Consider the following 17252-nt stretch of genomic DNA (forward strand, 5'->3'; position numbering starts at 1 on the left):
GGGCGAAAGCGGCGGCTCCACCCAAATGCGCAGGTTTGTGGTTGGATTCTTCTTCTCTCGTTCACTCGGTCCATTCTTTTGCTCAGGGTGCCAAGATCCGGCATGAAGCGAAAGCAGCTAGTGCGGCTTGATCGCAGGGTGAAGGATCGAGCTATGCATGCAATGAGGACTGTTATATACAAGAAAAAGACGACGGTGGTGACCAAGACGGTCACCACAACGGCATTCACGGGAAAGAAGGCCAAAGGTGACACTGATCCGGAGGACGAGGAAGAGCCGGTACACGAACCTTCGTCGGATGAAGAGTCATCCGATTCAACCAGCTCTTCCTCCTCCGAGGAAGAGGAGCAGGAGGAGGAGGAGCAGTCAGGTGCCCTTTGCAAATGCATGGGTGGTGGCAGTATTACGAGCAACATTGAAGACGAGAATTCTGAAACCTCAGAGGAGGAAGATAATAGCAGCGGTGGAGCAGTGTGCTCGGAATGAAACATTTCTCTCAAAGCTGCTCTAGCTAGACATCTCTAAATAAAAGTGGCCGTGAACATGGCCGCGGCAACGACGCCACCACCCTTGGTTTCTTTCTTCCACCAGAGGGAGGAGTATGTAAGATTGTTGCTGGGCCGAGACAAGCAGCCAGCTCTGCCTCAACTCAGGGCTCTTCATGCAAGGATTGTCAAAAGTGGGCATGATAGAGAGACGTTTCTTAGAAATTTGCTGCTGGAAATGTATGGGCGGTGTGGCAGCCTGGGAGATGCACGTCGTGTTTTCGATGCAACTGATCACAAGAATCTTTTCACCTGGAACACGATGATGGTTGCTCTCGTACGCAACGCCCAGCATTGTGCTGCCGCATCTCTTCTTCACGTCATGGACCTCGAAGGCGTCACCCCCGGCAGTCTCATCTTGGCCACCCTTCTATCTTCCTGCTCCATGTCGGGCAACCTGAAACTGGGCAATTGGATTGCTGTGCGAGCGGCTGCTACCGGCTGGTCTTCCAGCGTTTTGGTCAGTTGCGCAGCGATTTCCATGTACAGCAGCTGCGGTCGCCTCCACGAAGCTTGCCTGGTTTTTGAGACTGTCCAAGGCAGGTGCTCTGCGTCCTGGAATTCCATGATTGTCGCATATACCCAGCATGGGCATTTGCACAAGGCATTGCAGCTGTTGGAGGCAAACAGGTGTGACAAGCTTCCACCTTCACATGTACTGGTGGCTCTTCTCGGCGCTTGCTCTAAGACAGCGACAGAGGAATCGCTGCAAGTTGGCCGGAGGCTGCACTCTATCATAATCCACGGCACAAGTCCCAGTAGCGAGAACGATGCCATCGTCTACAATTCCCTGGTGGACATGTATGCCAAGTGTGGCAGTGTGGAGGAAGCCAAGGTGGTCTTTGAGAGGATGACATATCGAAGCCAAGTGTCCTGGAACGCCATGGCCTGTGCATATGCCCAGCACGGACACGAGACAGAAGCAATGCGGGTGTTTTGGGCAATGGATCTGGAGGGCGTCAAAGCGGATGCTTTCGTGTTCCCCAGTATCCTCTCTTGCTGCCGGACACTGTGCGAGTTCAGAGCCCTGCACGCCAGGATTATCGCCTGCGGCCATGAGTCTGATGTTGTGGTGCGGAATGCCCTCGTCCGTCTGTATAGTGAATTTGACAGCATTGACGATGCCCAGAACGTTTTCGACAGTCCCGCATTTAGGAGGACGAACAACGTTGTGTCTTGGAGCTCCATGATTGCCGCATACGCTCGGTGTAAGCATGCGCCTCAAGCTGTGGCATGCATGAGGAGGATGGATCTGGAAGGCATTACACCCAATTCTATCACATTCCTGTGCCTTGCGGAGGCTCTGCGTCAGCTAGGTGATTTTGGCTTGGTGAAACTGTTTCATGTAAGAGCAGCAGCCAGCGGTTGCATGACGAGCATGGTGGAGACGGCACTCATCCAAATGTATGCCAGTTGCGGAAGGATTGACCGCGCACAACACTTGTTCTGGCGGATGACTCGCAAGAGTCTGACAAGCTGGTCTGTTATCATCTTCGAGCTCGTGCAGGCGGGTCTTAATGCAGAAGCACTCGATCTCTTCTACAAAATGGCATCGTCCCGAGAGCCAGACATCGTCTGCCTGGTAAACGCTCTTGGTGCCTGCTGCGGCTCGTCGGCACTGGCAGACGGTAAAAGGATCCACAGACTCATCTCTGACCGGGGATTCGAATGCGCTGCCTCGGCTTGTGTAGCACTGATCAACATGTATTCCAAGTGTGGCGGCTTGAGCAATGCTGCCACTGTTTTCACGGCTTGGCTGAGGCATTCTAGTGGTTGCGCTAACGTAGCCTGCTGGACAGCAATGATAGCAGCGTATGCCCAACACGGGCGAACCGGTCTGGCTGTGGAATTGTTCAGAGAGATGAACCTCGCGGGCGTTCGGGGAAATCAGATTACCTTTACTTGTTTGCTACATGCGTGCAGCCAGTGTGGACTTTTGGAACAGGGTAGGCTCCAGTTTATTTCTATTCTGGCAGAGCATGGGATGGTGCCTACACGGGATCATTATTCGTGCATGGCTGACCACCTTGCTAGAGCGGGAAAGATTGAGGAGGCACAAGATTTGATCCAAACGATGCCATTTCAGCCCGATGCTGCTGCATGGAGTAGCTTACTAGGAGCATGTAAATCAAGCGGAGATGTCAATAGAGCGGAAGTTGTGGCCTCAAAGAGCATGGTGGAACCCGGTGCCTATGTGCTATTGTCTGACACATTTGCATTGTCCTCTAAAGAGGTTCTTTAAGAAAGCAACTTTTCGAAGGGAAAGTCTTCTTATGGTGGTCGATCTTACATAAAACTTGCCATACATAAAAGAACTAATCGTTCAAGCAAGTAGCTACAGATCGTGGAGGACACTGCAAAAAATCCCGGATAGATTTTGGGTACACGCAAAGGGTATGGAGAGGTTTTTATTTCGGGATTGGTATTCTTACGAGCTGAATTGCTTGTCATGAGCAACTAAATGAGTATGCTCCTGTACCACATACAAGAGTTGAATAAAAGAAGAAGAAATAAAGTCAGAACATTCGTACCTGGGTGCCAACCATTAGGCAGCCATCTGAAGGATGTGCTGCGACACTATAGACACCGTCTGCCATTTCAATCACAACTGGAGCGCAGCCATTGTTTCTCGAGCTAAAAGAGAGGTCAGGCGTTCGTCTAGCTACAAGGTCACACAGTTACCTGACGTGATGGCGCGATCCCGGACCAGAAAATTCGAGAAAACGAAGGTCCCCACTAGCTACAGCGACTACCTGTCAGCAAGAAAAGCATCAGCTGCAGTGTCAATCCAAGCAGCATTCACCGGAAGGCTCAAAAGCCAGGTGAGTTTTGTCGTGCTCAGCCAGCTCAGACTTCCCAGTTCCCTGACAAACCCAGACCATATTGTCAATGCCAATCAAAACGATCAACTTATATACCAGAGCGATGGAGGGCAATGAATGTGTGTTATCTCTTGAAAGTTGAGCATGTTGATTACACCGGACCTTCATCACACACAAACCACGTCCAGTGAGCCTCAAACATTTGCAAAGCACTGAGATGTTGAAACTACCAGCCTTTGTTGAGGCCGAAAGCAAGCTGATCACCTGACGAGTTTAGACGCACACATGTAACACTCAAATCTCCAGTGTACGTTTGAGACTGAAACAGCAAAATGATGGCAAGCATAAGAAGAAGAAGTAAGAAGTCTACCCGGAGATCTGGTATCTCTTGCAAGGCTGTAGACATGGAGATAATGCCCAAGGGATGTTGATCCACCTGCGCCTCAACCACTGTCAGCCTAGACTTCCATGATTTCTACAAACAAGCTATTAAGATAAACTTACATTGTTGGGCGAGGAAAAGGCAGAACAAGAAGAAGCCTTTCCGCCACGGATGTCCCATGCGAAAATATGACCGCTGCTGCTTCCAGCCAAAAGAACCTACAGCGAAATGGATGATGTGATTTGGAGACTCGATTGATTGCAACCTGTTCGTCTGATGTGATGTCCAGAGACAGCATCGTTCCAGCAAAAGAAGGTGCCCGTAAAGTCGCAGTAGAAAGATTTCCTGCTCGCCTATCCCACACATACACGCCTCCGCTTGCACAAGCAAATATCCTGGAAGAAACCAGTCAAAAGCTTGGGTAGCTTTCAGAAACTCACTTCCAGCTTTTGCATTGCACGTCGTAGAGGCCGCGATGGGTTTCCGTCCCCGGCTTTGTTCTAAAGACTTGCATTTTTTCGAGCGACTCGGGCTGCCTGTGTCGGACGTCGAAGATGATGACGGAACCGACTGACTCGGCTACGCATGCCACCTGCTAGATTTTGGTGATCACATAAAGCCTGGAAACAAAATCACCTGAAGCTGGTCCAGGGGGTTCCATCTCACGGCTTGAAGCTTTCCACAGAGGGAATAAGCAGCCACAGGAGGCATCCTCTTGCCTGTGTAGTTTCATGGTAATTGCAGCGAGACGAGACGAGACGAGCTTACCAGACAGAATGGAATCGTAAGCATGGATGTTCATATACCCCGTGGACGTGGTGAAAGCCACGAGAGTACCCTGGACGAAGATCCTCAACAGGGTAGAACCAAGACCCGAGAAAACAAAGCACGCACCTCAGTGTTAAACTCGATGTCGGACACGTAACTCTGCCTGGAGAAGGTAGGAGAGACGACATGAATCCTGAAAGCAAGCAAAGGCACACCTTGACATGGACGGAGGCAAATAGTTATCCTGTTCGAGACATTCAACCTGCGAAGCAAGACGAACAAGACGTGAAGAAAGACACCAGGTTGTTTATCGATGCCATACGAGAGCATACGACTTCATCACGCTGGTGGTGCAGAGGTGATGGAGGCGCTTGTGCATCCTGCCCGTCTGCTCATATTCCAAGACCACATTTTGCTCCTGCTGCTGCTGCCGCCGCTCACACCTACAAGTCACTGGATCGGCATCCATCTTCACTGCAAACCATCACCTGCTGCTCTCCTTGCTGGCATCGCTGATGGGCTTCGCCGCACTCTGGAGAAACCTCTCCATTCTTTGTTTGAAGCCCTACCTAGCCTAGTCGAGCGAGGCCAGAAGGAAGGAATGAATAAAAAAGAATGTTGGTTGTCAAGACAAGCGCGCGACTCCATCCCTGATGGCTTGCCGGAACACCTTGCCGTGCAGGAAGAACGAGGACACATGACCGCCAGTGACCCATCGGACCTCGGAGCCGGGCCACGCACGCTGCAGCTCCAGCATCGAGTTGCCTGGGATGTAGCCATCGTTCTACACAGCCGGGCACAGTCAAGCTTTCGTTTCCAAGGCAAAGAAAATGAGACTCACCGTGGCACCCACAAAGATGACGGCTCTGGGGTTCTTGGGGATTGGAAAGCGGGTCACGTCCGTGAGGGAGAGCACCGCTCGCATGCGCTCCCGGACTTGGTCCAGCGTCATGCTGCATGCCTCGTCCCGCATCAGCACCTCCCACGCGGTTCCATACTTCATGATCCCCTCGCAGAAGGCCACCGCGGCCGAGTGGGGTGAAAGCAGTGGCAAGACTGCAAGCGGCGTTGGATGGAGCGATCCAACCATGGCTGCATGCACTCCTCCTGCACAGAGACACCGGATGCGTTTCGAAGGAGAAGAAGCGACGAACTACGTACCCATGCTTAGGCCGCAAACGCCCAACTTGGAGAAGCCTGCTTGCTTGTCCAGCCAGTAGAGCAGCGTCCGTGCCTCCTCGATCGTTGCTCGGCCGAGAACAAGCAGGTCGCTGACGCACAGGAGCTTGGCCCCGCGCTGGAGCCTGGGCCGCCGATTGCCGTAGAAGGGGCTGTGATGATCATAGATGTGTATGAGCAGCGGGCATGGTTGTAGCTAAACAGACCTCTCGAGCACCAGCGTGGCGATGTTATCCTTGAGCAATGGTCCTCCCAGCCGCAAGCGCCTCTCGAAACCATGATCTCCAGTGCCTGCCGCGCTCACATTGATTGATCTATGAAAATCACCAGCCTAAGAGAGGGAGAGAGAGCGCGCGCGCGCGAGAGAGAGAGAGAGAGAGAGATCTAGAGCGCGCGCGAGAGAGAGAGGGGAGGCAAGAGATCTAACCTGCAAGGTGCACGACGCATGCCATCTTATGAGCCGGAACGCTGCGGGGCATGAGCAGGCGGACGCGCGCAATGTGGCTCTCGGGCGGCAAGCATTCCCTGACGAGCGGATCGCAGGGCGTGGGAAAGATCCCCTCTTGGAGCTTGGCCGCCTTGGATTCCCACACGGTCCGCCACACCGGATCGATGGGTGGCGGCGGCCAGTACTTAAGCGAGAAATTGGCGAGGCCCTGCGAGATGAGCTGCCGCGTGAGCTGTTCCAGTAGCACTAACCTGGCGCCACCCCAGCCATTGGAGAAGAAGGGTGGCGAGAGCCTGAGCCTGTACATGAGAGCGCCATAGACGTGATCCAGCCAGTAGTGCGCCACCCGCAGATTCGAAACCACCATGGCTGGCTGCCCTCCCTCTTCTTCTTGCTCCTTTATTTGCCCTAAAATAATAGCGCCAGCGTGGCCAACAGCGAAGTTCCTCAGTACACACCAGACACGAACTCGCCGCTGCTCTCCACGTCCGGGTCAATGTCGTTGTCCAGATCCATTTCCAATCCCATATCATCCAGCAGGTCCCCAGGAATCCCTCCAGTCTTTGCCTCCGCGATGATTCTCATGATGTCCTCCACGCTTTGCTGATTGGTGTCGTCGAATTCGTAGCTTGCGTCCGCTCCTTGCAACAGGTCGATTGGAAGGTTCTTAAGAAACCATGGGTGGCGCCTGATCTCAGGGATGGTGATTCTCTGTTTAACAGATGGAATTGTAGAAGCTTAGTTTGAGTAGTCTAGTACCTTGGATGGATTTGCAACAAAGATGCGAGAGAGTAAATGCCGGCAGTCGCTGGAAATCCGCACATAATCTGGGATTGAATACTGCACGCTAAGAATTCTCTGCCAAAGGAAGAATACAGACCGAAAGAATGAAAACAATCACGACGCAATGGACTTACACCAATTGTCTTTCTGAAGTTGCGAGGATCCTCAGGATCCTCAAACGGATACGCTCCTACTAGCATCACGTACAGGGTTACACCACACGACCACACATCTGCAATCTGGGATCCAAGAGAGAAAACAACGGATTAAACAAAGACAGCAACTAATTTCGGGAACTTGCCTTGCCATCGTATTCTTTTCGAGACAACACCTCCGGAGCAATGTATGCAGGGGTTCCCACGGTTGACTTTGGTTGAGAATGCAACACGGCTGACTGTAACGCAAGAAGAAGAGGTTGAAGCCGCTGCTCAAATCGACGTTACCTTCGAGTAGCCGAAATCACAGATCTTAAGACGTGGTGCGGGACTCCCATCGAGTAAGGTGTTTTCCAGCTTGAGATCTCGATGGCATATCTCCTGCTCATGAATTCATAGAGACAATGGGAAACACCACGAATTTACATACGTTTTGATGACAGTAGCTGACACCCGATATAAGTTGCTGGAAGAAAAACCTGGCCTGTTTACCAAGGAAAGTTGATCAGCAAAACAATTCAACACAAGATTTTCTACACCTCGTCTTCGCTAAATCTTCCCGCATTGCAAATGCGCTCAAAGAGCTCCCCGCCCGCCGCGTACTCCATAGCAATCGCCAAGTGTGTAGGAGTAAGCATAACCTGGAAGTAATTGTCTGGAAAAACAGAGAAGAAACGCGCATTTCGGTAAATTTTACCTCCTTGAAGCGAATAATGTTGGGATGTCTCAGTGACCGGTGATTTATGATCTCCCGCTGAACATTCTCATCAATCTGGATGGATCCAACTTTGACTCTCCATTTCCAGTTCTGGTAGATTACCTTCTCGCCACGCTCGATGAATTTGACAGCCACAAGCTCCCCTGTTTCCTTCTCACGCATTAGCCGTGCTATGCCGAAGTTTCCAGACCCTATATCTTGCACGAATTCGAATCTATCCATTTTAACTCCACTCTTTCATTCCGAAGACCTAGCTCAGTGGAGTAGGCAAATTCTACAAGTACACATGGCCTTGCGTTGAAAGTTGCGCGTGGCGTACAAAATCAACTGCTAATGCTTTGTATAATACTGTGGAGATCTCTTTTATTATTTTAAGAGATCTTAACGGACTAGTATGCTTATAATATAAACCATCTAATTTACACTTTTTTGCCTTTCTTAAATAGATGGACACGGGGTTCCTACGAGCTTCTTTCTCAGTTTGTTTGCCTCGTCACAGATTCTGATCAGGTACGGTGAGCGGGGATCCCTGGGTGTTGGTCGACCTAGAAGCGGGCATCTGTGCCGCCGCTTCGCCTTGGGCTACGGCCGATGTACAGAAGCCTTGTCAAGCCCCAAGGCAAGGTGACTCCACTTCACGCACGTGGATCATGATGTGCCGTTGCTCGGATTGTGCACCAGGTAGATCGCGGTATAGGCCTCAGGGAATTGATATCAAGCCACCAACGCCGTCCACCGGATTGTTGGAAAGCTACTGCTCGTCCAGGAACGTTCACTTTAGACACACGGCCAGGCTCATAGCGCCTTCATTGCAGCAGGCAAGGAGTACGAGCTGCTGATTTTCCCGGATGAAAGACACATGCGCAGGGGGCTGCGGGACCGAATGTATGTGAGTTTTTGGACAGACATTTCTCGAGAACTTGACTTGGCGCCTGTTCTCGCTCGGTGCATGACGGAGCTAAACTCGTAGCCTGCCTGGTTCATCGCCGGGGCTCCCATAAACTTCTCCGTGTAGAAGGTGTCTGTATCCATCCCAAGCCTGCACGCTGGTGACAACCTCTTGATCTTCTCTAGATATTTGATCGCTCCTTCGACCTTGACAACCGTGGGAGTGCTCGCCGAGGCCTTAAGCTGTTTCGTTGGGCGTGCCGTACTTTACCAGTTGCTGTCTGCAGATGTTTTAGATCATGAGCATGACTTCAAGTTATTTAAATAATTCTTCTTGGAGTATTAGACTTCTTCTTGGAGTAGAAGTGTTTATTCTCTCTATTGGCTTGGTATTGTGGACAATGGAGCCACCAGAGAGTTACGAGATAATGTTCTTCGTTCTCCATTCCATTTGTGATCAGGCAAACTGGGAATACTCAATATTCTAGCAAAGGCGAACAAGCCAATCCACGTTGATGAGATCCGTGCCATTCTCCAAGCTGCAACAGGCCAGGCCCACAACCTAGAAATTGTGAAGGCTCATGCAATCTCTTTGCAGGAAGAACATATTTGATGAGCAGCCTGTGGGAGTCTTTGGGCACAACTCTCTATCTCGATGGCTCATACACGGTGCGCTCGCATCCTTATTGCTGTTGACAACCTCAGAGGCAGCGGAAGTTGCTTGGCACCATCTGCACGAACTGGCTTTGGATGTGACTTCGTCTTCAACTTCTGCATTTGCCAGGGCGCATGGGAAAAGCGTTTTTGAATTTGTTGCGAACGACAATGGTTTTGCAGGTTTATGGTTGGCACTGGCCTAAAAGTGTCAAAATTGTGCAAGCCTTTCCACACATCATCCACAAACTATTGCAAGTGGCACTCCAAACATTCCCAGCTTCTCCCTCTCCAGCTCTCTCTTAATAGCTTTCTTGAATTGTTTGAGGGGATGCAACATACATGCAGGTGTGTGTATGCTCAAGATAAAAGATGATAGATTCTAATAGCTTAAAATTTGCAAATGGTTCTACACAATTCGAACGACGAAAAGGTGGGATCATGGACCATATATTAGATCCACACCAGAAGGCACCCCTCGATCCAGAGAAAGAGCTGCTCGCATCGCAAGGCTTAAACGTCAATTTGAAATGTCTCCCTGCAATCAAGTTTGCAGCTGTCATCGAGGCCTACAAATAAGAAAAGTAGCTGGAATAAATCGTGTAGAGGTATTTGTCACCTTTTGTCAAAAAGTTGGTGGACGATGCTCATCGTCAACAACTCAACCAAGAAAAATCTCTAAGAGCATCTTTAATAAGAATACTACTGAAGATATAAGGTAGTTATGACCGAGTATTGGACCGTCTCGGAGGGCGCGGCAACCCGAACCCGGTTTGAGAGAAGAATATTCACTGAAAATGCGTCTTTTGTGCTGTTGCATGGCTTAATAGATGGAGATGTGTCCAATTGCAGTGAAAGCTTTAAGTTATGTGAGGAATGTGAAGGTGGCTTGTGTCACCTTTCAGGGACGATATAGAATGGAGAAGGTTCCTTCTCGTGATTCGTGACCTTCGTTTTGTCTCTAGTCGGTTATGGTACGTGGTGAGCGAGTGCCAGGCGCCCGGTTCAAGGTCGATCTGACCTCCACATCGGGCACCAGATCGACCTTAAACGGGGCGTCTGTGCCTCGGAGTTCCTTCAGCCCAAGGGTTGATAGAGGTCGTGGCTGCGTTGAATAGATTGTTCTTTCTCGTGATTCGCGAGCTTCGTTTTGTCTCTAGTCGGTCATGGTACGCGGTGAGATCATCGACCATAACCTTGCAGCCCAGCCGAGCGGCCGGATCCAGGAGAACACCAAAGCCCACTGATCAGAATCTTCAACGAGACAAAATCTCTTTCAACTCAAGTTCGCAGAGAAGAGCAAGGTGTGAGAGAGTTTGTCGTTGAGGTGCCACTTCCGGTAGAATGAAGCTTCGGATGTATAGAATATATAAATCAATCTGTGGGAGAGTTTTTCTACGATAAATGTCTGTCCAAAAACTCACAAATGCGCTCCTCCATGTACATTCGGTCCCGCAGCCCCCTGGGCATGTGTCTTTCATCCGGGAAAATCAGCAGCTCGTACTCCTTGCCTGCTGCGATGAGGGCGTTGATGAGCCTGGCCGTGTGTCTAAAGTGAACGTTCTCGTCGATCATCCCATGGACAAGCAGTAGCTTTCCAACAATCCGGTGGACGTGGTGCATGACGGAGCTAAACTCGTAGCCTGCCTGGTTCGTTGCCGGGGATCCCATAAACTTCTCCGTGTAGAAGGTATCGTATCCATCCCAAGCTGTCACGGGAGCCCCGGCTACTGCGCATCGAAACGTCTCAGGGCAGCGAGCCAGCGCCATGGCTGCCAAGTAGCCGCCGTAGCTCCACCCGTAGATTCCAATCTTGCCCGGCTTGGCCAGCCCCTGCCGGATTAGCCACTGCACGCCAGCCTCTTGATCTTCGACGTCTACATGCCCCATGCTGTATTTGATAGCTCCTTCGAACTTAAGGCCTCGCCGAGCACTCCCACGGTTGTCAAGCTGTTTCAAGTCCATCATATGTCAAGCAAGAAACGATCTGAAGACCAGAAGCAGCTCACCTTCCAGACCAGAATTCCTCTACTGCGGAGGTACTGCGCTCTCATGTCCACCGTGTTCGTCCATGAGCTGCAAACCGTCTGGACATTGGGGCCTCCATAGACGCTAACGACGGTCTTGTAAGGTGGCGGCCCAAACTCTTTCACGTCGGGCTTGTACATCGCGCCATGCAGGCTGGTGCCGTCGTTGGCGGTGATCTGGACGAGCTCTGGCGACGCCAGTCGCAGCTTCCGTGTCCAGGGCGTCAAAGCCGGCTGCTCGAAAATGGGAACTATTAGCCTGCCGTCGGCGAGCGAGCACAGCAGCACGCACGGCGGCCTCTCCAGCGAGTCGTGGATGTCCACAAAGTGCTGCATTTGGTGGTCGAGCACCACCAGATGCCTGCCTTCGCCTCTCGTCAGTCGCTTGACATGGCCACCGCCACTCGCCGCCGCCGGCAACAGGCGTGTGCTATACAAGTGTGTCTCCAGTGGACTGTCCAAGGTGGCGGTGAAGTAGACAACACCAGCTTCTTCATCCACACCCGCAATCTGCTCGACCATCCACTGCCCCTGCGTCACCGCTCCCAAGCAGAAGCCAGTGCCGTCATACAGGTAGAGGTGCCGAAAGCCGCTTCTCTCACTGGCCCAGATGAATCCCCCGGCCAGGCGGCCGGTCCCCTTGTGGAGTGGAGTGAAGCAGTCGTGTAAGTTGATCCACACGTCGCTCGTCTCCTGGAGAAGAAGTGCCCGCCTGCCTGTCCTGGAATCAAACTTGAGCAGCTTGAGCTTGGAATGATCCCGGCTCAGCACCTGTACCGCGAGGGAGTTGTCGGGCATCCACATGACTCTGGCCAAGTATTCCTCCTCCTCGCTAGTCCCACACTCGAGGTCCATCCATGTAATCTGGCCAGCCGCCGCCGCCGCCCCCACCGCCGCCACGGGAACCACACCCAGGCGTAGCTTCACGTTGGACTGGCCAGCAAACGGGTATGCGTGATCTTCCTCCGCGTCACCTCCCACACTGGGCTTGCCTTGGTGCATTATCCTGAACGGGGGTATTGCGGATCCGTCCACTTCCGTGAAAGCAATGAACTTACTGTCCGAAGACCACCAAAAGCCATTCCTTCTGTCCATCTCCTCCTGCCAGCAGCGAGATTTTTTAAACTCTTGAGAAGACAGGAAGCCAAAGAGAGCGTGACACACACATACCTGAGCAATGTACTCCGCAAGTCCATGTGTCTGTCCCCAGGAAAAAACGTAAAGAATAGAATAAGCAATGATAGTAAGAAAGAGAGAGAGAGATGGACTTATAGCCTACCTTCCCGGATGATCTCGCATTGTGAGTAATCCGCCTTGGCTCGGCGTAAGTAATGGGGACAACGTGGATCTCGTCGTCCCGGACGTAAGCAATGGATAAACCATCGGGAGACAACTGAGGATCGATAATTGGAGACCACGAAGTGCTGGCCACCCTCAATCTCAGCTCCGCTCCAAGCCCATCCTGCACGTAGATCTGGCCAAGAACAAAGCCAAGATGATGTGTGAGTGAATGAAATCATGGAGAGACACGAATGATATATGCTTACTCCGCCAGGAAGAGGAACCATGAGATGCGCAGTGGCGGCGCAAGCTCCAGCGCTCTTGGCCCACTCGTAGCGCGTCACTCCCAGCCCCCGCTCGCGCAGCCTCTCCCTGCGCAGCTTCTCGGGCGTGGAGAGATTGCACTCGTCGACGCCGCCATTGGGTGGCGACACGAGCAGCAGCTGCTGGCGCGTCTCGGGATCGAACGCAAAGATCTTCCTGCTCAGGGTGGCATCGGGGCTGAAGAGGAAGGAGACGAGCTTGTCATCGGGGCTGAACGCGACGGAGGAGGGAGCCACGAATCCGGGCAGTGGATTCTGGACAATGTCTTCCACAGGGAACAAGCTCGCCGTAGCAATGTCGTCGGCGCTGCTGTGGCTGTCAGTGGCGGGCATAGTGGCGGAGGAAGGAATGGTGCAAGCCCTCTTGTTGGCACTGGATCCTTTACCTCCTCCTCCTCCTAGGCCATCCTCCTCTTCTTCTTCTTCCTCCTCCTGTGCTAGCTGCTTGGTCGCCTCGGTTGCTGGTGCTGCTCTGGGCGTGGCGGCTAGAGCGCATTCCCCAGAGTGCATTCCACACAGATTTCCTATCTGACCTCTCTTCTCCCAACCCTAGATTGTCCCTGTCTGACCTAATGCCCCGTGTCCTCTTTATCTTTACCAGTGAGTGCCACTCCGCCATCCCGCCAGCAAACGGCCAACGGGGCTACACACCTCTAGCACATTGGAGTATAAAATTCAGATGTAAGTAGATTATTGGTTGTTAAACAGATTATTGTAACACAAACTATAAATATGTGAAACAAAGACTAACATATGCCAAGTTTAGTAAATTTGTGTTTGAACATTGACGTTAATATCATTAATAAACTTTAAATAACAAAAATGTCATTCTGTATAATAAAATTTACAAGCATTTATTTCCTAAAATGAGAATTATATTAATTAAAAAACCCTAGCTTATATACAGGAGCAAGTGGTCCGGATTAAAACTAATCCAATATCTATCAAAATCTCATTATGCTAATATTAATATATAATTGTTAATATATAGTTGTTAATATTAGTATACGGCATTGTAACCATACACTTAGACTTTACATCATCCTTTATTCTTAAAAGGATGGAATGCAATCAAGGTTCTTTAGGTGATAATTTGGGATTTTCAGGAACATCAAGAGGAGGCATTAGTGGATTTATAAATGGTATTAATTATTCATGATCCTTTTGTATGAAACACTTCAACTATTGTAAATGCATAATTTCTAGAGGATCTAAAGATTCCTTATTGCATGATATAAACACGGATGAGTTACACTTCATTACCTAACCATCCCTTGAAGAAGAGAAAATGATTTTTGTAATTGATTCTTTATCCTTAATGACTCTTTTTAAACTTAACTTGACCAAACCTCAAATTTACATTTGCATTGCCTTTAGTTTAATCTAAAAACAGTTTATGAGAGAGCATAATAATGATTACTTGAACCAATAGATTAATCCCTATAGTCTTGATTGATCAACTTATAATTATGTATAAGAAGGATCTATTAGTGCTATGCTAAATAATTAAAAACCAACATATTTGCCACTTATAACAAACCTAAGGGAGGTTTACTTTTACCAACAGTACATGGAACAACTCTCGGTAACCACATCTCAATCCATCATATGAGCCTAAGCCACAAGTTCATACAATTTAGTAAAAAAAGGTAACCAAAATCCATACTCAAGAAACATATGCAAAGTTATAACACCCAAATATGTATCCACTCAGATCATTATTTTTATCTTTGCATATGTAATAAGACTAGTTGCCCAATCTTATTAAATAATATTTGCTAGGTTTCATCCTCTGATACTAAATGTATGCATATGGTTTTCATTTTTTGTTCTATAGTGATTTACCACAGGATAACCATGAAGTAGAACCAAAACCCTCCGTATGCCACATGTCATATGCCATATGCCTAAGGATAGTGGAGTAGAACTCAAGTTTCAAGCCTTGGGAGTAACATAGCAACAACCTTAGAGCATCCAACATCCTAATACCAGGACCAACACACAAAACAAAGCCAAATAAAGTTTGGCGCTATTTCAGTTTACCGGTGGCTTAATGCAAGGATATAAATACTTCACAAGCTAGCATGGAATGGAACTTGAACTTAAACGCAAGTAGGAGTTAGACTATGCCTCAGGTTAGTTGGCCATATCTGACCTAACCACTATCCCTATTATACATTTGGAACCCCCTATAACCCCCTTGTTAGACACCACATAATTAACATGGGTCAAAGTGAAGTTGAAAGATATATTAAGGCATGTTAAGGTAAAGAACTTAACCTACATTAGGGCTCACAATGGAGTGGTGGTGCAGGTGGTTGGGTGGTAAGGAATCTCAAGAAGAAGTGTAGTGTAGTTTAGGGAAATTAAATCTTTTGTTTTTTTGCACTGGGTTCTAACATTAGTATCAAAGGAAGTAGTTGCAATGGCCATCCAAGATGAACACTAGAATCCTATTTATCGATGATGGTGCTAATAAAGCTATAGAGGTTTAAACCATTCAAGATGTTATTCATAAGCTACAAGCCCTTAATAGAAATTAGTTAAAGATGCAAGATGAGATACATGGCATGATGAATACCATGTGTGGGCATGTTAAGGCACTCAAGGCTTGATGTGGTTGCGCTCCAAATAAGACTTCCTTAGTAGATCAATTCAAGATTCTAATTTTTTTTTGTGATGGTGGTATGATGGATTAGTGTCTAGCTTGGCTAAAAATTCTTAGCTGTTAAAGGAACTCCAGATCCAAAGGTTTTAAAGGCTATTCCAATGGTTTTACGTAATACGAGGAATTGGCTTGAGGAGTTTTGTGTTGTGGATAAAAAACCATTAGTATCTATTATATATGAGTTTGAGGCTACTTTCTGTTCATGTTTTGCCCCTCACTATGATGTGGAAAATGCTTGCACAAAACTTTAACATTTCCAACAAGGGAAAATGACACTTGGGGACTATATTGAGAAGTTTACTTGCTTGATAAATGAAGGATCCATATCAGAATACGTTCTATTTCATTGATGACCTTTATAGTGAGAGCATGTGGCAACACTTACGTCATTCTCAGCCTACAAAGAGTTTAGAGGAGTTCTTTGATATGGCTCGTCAACTTGACAATGACAAGCACAAGTCTTACAAGAATTCGAGGAGTCCTTCTATTCAGAATCATAGTGATGATTGCCGTGGATACAAGGATAAGAACAAATATCCAAACTAGAGTTTTTGGTGACTACTTTGGATACAAAGAAGTAATAGTTCTTTGTGAAGAATGATAGTCAAAGTTATTATCATTGCAGCGAGCTTAGACACTACAAAACTAATTATCCATAACTAAAGAACAAGCAGTTGGGCAAAAATAAAGGGCAATCTTGTAGTGACAGTAAGTTAGATATTAAAAAGTTGCAAACTTTGCAACATGAGGATGATGAGAACAACCATTTTGGTTGGAGGAAAAGGCTTTTGATCATTACTCGTCAGCTCAATTATATGTGGAACAAGATGGAGATTGAGGACCCTCGTGCATTAGTTTTAATGTTCTATAGAGGTCTAATATAGATTTTACTAGATAGTGGAAGTGATAATAACTTTATTTCAGCAAAGTTTGTTAAAGAGCACAACTTAGTGATACAAGGAGTTTTTTCATATACAATGGAAAGTATAGTTACCCCTACTCAACATTTTAATGCTTATGTAAAGGGGCTAGAAGTGTTAGTTGGCAAAACCACACTTGTAAAGACTTTTTATCTCGCAGATATTTATTGTATGGATCTTTTTTTTGGGATGCCATAGTTAGTGACGGTTGATCTAGAGATAAAGTGGAGCATTAAGCCTATTTCACTAGAGTATAGTGGTGTTAAAGATGTGTGGTTTGGAGAGGGAGTTTAACCTTTAGTTGTTATACTCTCTATTACATCTTTGAAGTGGGCTTGTTATAATGAAAAAACACTTTTGAATTACTTGTTGTTTACTTGTGACTTGAGAGACCAAAGCATGTGTAGAGGAGAAGCAACAATGTGGGTGTAAACCACAAATTTTTCCTTTCCAATTTGTCAATTTACCTCGTCTATCCGTCCAACACGAACTTGGTTTTTGGTAAGTTCCCTCACCAAGGTTCCCGCCTATGGTACCAACTCCTACTTGGTCCTACTTGGTTTCAGCTACTCACTGCATGAGCAACAGAGTGTTAACCATCCATCCACGGATTCCCAAATCTCTCCCAATCCCCCTCCCCAGGTTAGATTAGTGATCCGACGGCCCTGATATACGATCCGCGGTAGCATTG

General features: G+C 48.4%; 6 protein-coding genes across 7 annotated transcripts; 2 read left to right on the top strand and 4 right to left on the bottom strand.

The window, feature by feature from the left end:
- Positions 1 to 13: 13 nt before the first annotated feature.
- Positions 14 to 539, top strand: LOC112343077 (putative uncharacterized protein YGR160W). The gene is made up of 2 exons (XM_024665972.1): positions 14 to 33; positions 87 to 539. The coding sequence occupies exons 1-2, from the start codon at positions 26 to 28 to the stop codon at positions 484 to 486; spliced, it is 408 nt and encodes a 135-aa protein (XP_024521740.1). The 5' UTR covers positions 14 to 25; the 3' UTR covers positions 487 to 539.
- A 4-nt stretch (positions 540 to 543) lies between these two features.
- LOC9661079 (pentatricopeptide repeat-containing protein At3g09040, mitochondrial) lies at positions 544 to 2787 on the top strand. The gene has a single exon (XM_024665975.1). It carries the CDS (start codon positions 544 to 546, stop codon positions 2785 to 2787), a length of 2244 nt encoding a protein of 747 aa, XP_024521743.1.
- Positions 2788 to 2927: 140 nt separating this feature from the next.
- LOC112343074 lies at positions 2928 to 5132 on the bottom strand. Of its 2 annotated transcripts, XM_024665965.1 has the most exons (16): positions 5006 to 5132; positions 4840 to 4960; positions 4733 to 4779; positions 4644 to 4680; positions 4518 to 4587; positions 4386 to 4468; positions 4190 to 4341; positions 4015 to 4144; positions 3872 to 3967; positions 3738 to 3803; positions 3598 to 3686; positions 3464 to 3529; positions 3349 to 3409; positions 3228 to 3298; positions 3077 to 3179; positions 2928 to 3018 (listed from the first exon to the last, which is right to left on the bottom strand). In XM_024665965.1, the coding sequence occupies exons 1-16, from the start codon at positions 5065 to 5067 to the stop codon at positions 2974 to 2976; spliced, it is 1299 nt and encodes a 432-aa protein (XP_024521733.1). In that variant the 5' UTR covers positions 5068 to 5132; the 3' UTR covers positions 2928 to 2973. The 2 variants fall into 2 exon arrangements, with proteins under 2 accessions (XP_024521733.1, XP_024521731.1); XM_024665963.1 differs by having other exon boundaries at positions 3598 to 3803.
- LOC9651779 (protein ABHD18) lies at positions 5104 to 6531 on the bottom strand. Its single transcript, XM_002992233.2, has 5 exons — positions 6124 to 6531; positions 5903 to 5987; positions 5679 to 5848; positions 5359 to 5624; positions 5104 to 5301 (listed from the first exon to the last, which is right to left on the bottom strand). The coding sequence occupies exons 1-5, from the start codon at positions 6509 to 6511 to the stop codon at positions 5143 to 5145; spliced, it is 1068 nt and encodes a 355-aa protein (XP_002992279.1). The 5' UTR covers positions 6512 to 6531; the 3' UTR covers positions 5104 to 5142.
- Positions 6515 to 8064, bottom strand: LOC9661080 (serine/threonine-protein kinase SRK2A). The gene is made up of 9 exons (XM_002992234.2): positions 7903 to 8064; positions 7780 to 7854; positions 7622 to 7723; positions 7513 to 7566; positions 7371 to 7463; positions 7229 to 7321; positions 7062 to 7166; positions 6904 to 7002; positions 6515 to 6855 (listed from the first exon to the last, which is right to left on the bottom strand). Exons 1-9 carry the CDS (start codon positions 8020 to 8022, stop codon positions 6592 to 6594), a joined length of 1005 nt encoding a protein of 334 aa, XP_002992280.1. The 5' UTR covers positions 8023 to 8064; the 3' UTR covers positions 6515 to 6591.
- Positions 8065 to 10676: 2612 nt separating this feature from the next.
- Positions 10677 to 13534, bottom strand: LOC9651780 (dipeptidyl aminopeptidase 4). The gene is made up of 5 exons (XM_002992235.2): positions 12917 to 13534; positions 12649 to 12843; positions 12540 to 12569; positions 11352 to 12470; positions 10677 to 11292 (listed from the first exon to the last, which is right to left on the bottom strand). Exons 1-5 carry the CDS (start codon positions 13481 to 13483, stop codon positions 10738 to 10740), a joined length of 2466 nt encoding a protein of 821 aa, XP_002992281.2. The 5' UTR covers positions 13484 to 13534; the 3' UTR covers positions 10677 to 10737.
- Between the last annotated feature and the right edge of the window lie 3718 nt (positions 13535 to 17252).

The sequence above is a fragment of the Selaginella moellendorffii genome, unplaced genomic scaffold (assembly GCF_000143415.4).
Source record: "Selaginella moellendorffii unplaced genomic scaffold, v1.0 SELMOscaffold_131, whole genome shotgun sequence".
In the NCBI taxonomy this organism is placed as follows: Eukaryota; Viridiplantae; Streptophyta; class Lycopodiopsida; order Selaginellales; family Selaginellaceae; genus Selaginella; species Selaginella moellendorffii.

Excerpts from the sequence above, each read along its gene's own strand:
- LOC9651779 (XM_002992233.2), bottom strand. The coding sequence starts at position 6,511 with ATGGTGGTTTCGAATCTGCGGGTGGCGCACTACTGGCTGGATCACGTC. Across the intron at positions 5,625-5,678 it reads CGTTTGCGGCCTAAGCATGG|GAGGAGTGCATGCAGCCATG; the intron begins GTACGTAGTTCG and ends GTCTCTGTGCAG. Across the intron at positions 5,302-5,358 it reads TCATCTTTGTGGGTGCCACG|AACGATGGCTACATCCCAGG; the intron begins GTGAGTCTCATT and ends CCGGCTGTGTAG.
- LOC9651780 (XM_002992235.2), bottom strand. The coding sequence starts at position 13,483 with ATGCACTCTGGGGAATGCGCTCTAGCCGCCACGCCCAGAGCAGCACCA. Across the intron at positions 12,844-12,916 it reads TGGTTCCTCTTCCTGGCGGA|ATCTACGTGCAGGATGGGCT; the intron begins GTAAGCATATAT and ends GTTCTTGGCCAG. Across the intron at positions 12,471-12,539 it reads TTGCGGAGTACATTGCTCAG|GAGGAGATGGACAGAAGGAA; the intron begins GTATGTGTGTGT and ends CGCTGCTGGCAG.
- LOC112343074 (XM_024665963.1), bottom strand. The coding sequence starts at position 5,067 with ATGGAGAGGTTTCTCCAGAGTGCGGCGAAGCCCATCAGCGATGCCAGC. Across the intron at positions 4,681-4,732 it reads TTGCCTCCGTCCATGTCAAG|GCAGAGTTACGTGTCCGACA; the intron begins GTGTGCCTTTGC and ends TACCTTCTCCAG. Across the intron at positions 3,299-3,348 it reads CCTGGCTTTTGAGCCTTCCG|GTAGTCGCTGTAGCTAGTGG; the intron begins GTGAATGCTGCT and ends TCTTGCTGACAG.
- LOC9661079 (XM_024665975.1), top strand. The coding sequence starts at position 544 with ATGGCCGCGGCAACGACGCCACCACCCTTGGTTTCTTTCTTCCACCAG.
- LOC9661080 (XM_002992234.2), bottom strand. The coding sequence starts at position 8,022 with ATGGATAGATTCGAATTCGTGCAAGATATAGGGTCTGGAAACTTCGGC. Across the intron at positions 7,003-7,061 it reads ACTTCAGAAAGACAATTGGT|AGAATTCTTAGCGTGCAGTA; the intron begins GTAAGTCCATTG and ends TTCCTTTGGCAG. Across the intron at positions 6,856-6,903 it reads TTGTTGCAAATCCATCCAAG|AGAATCACCATCCCTGAGAT; the intron begins GTACTAGACTAC and ends TCTGTTAAACAG.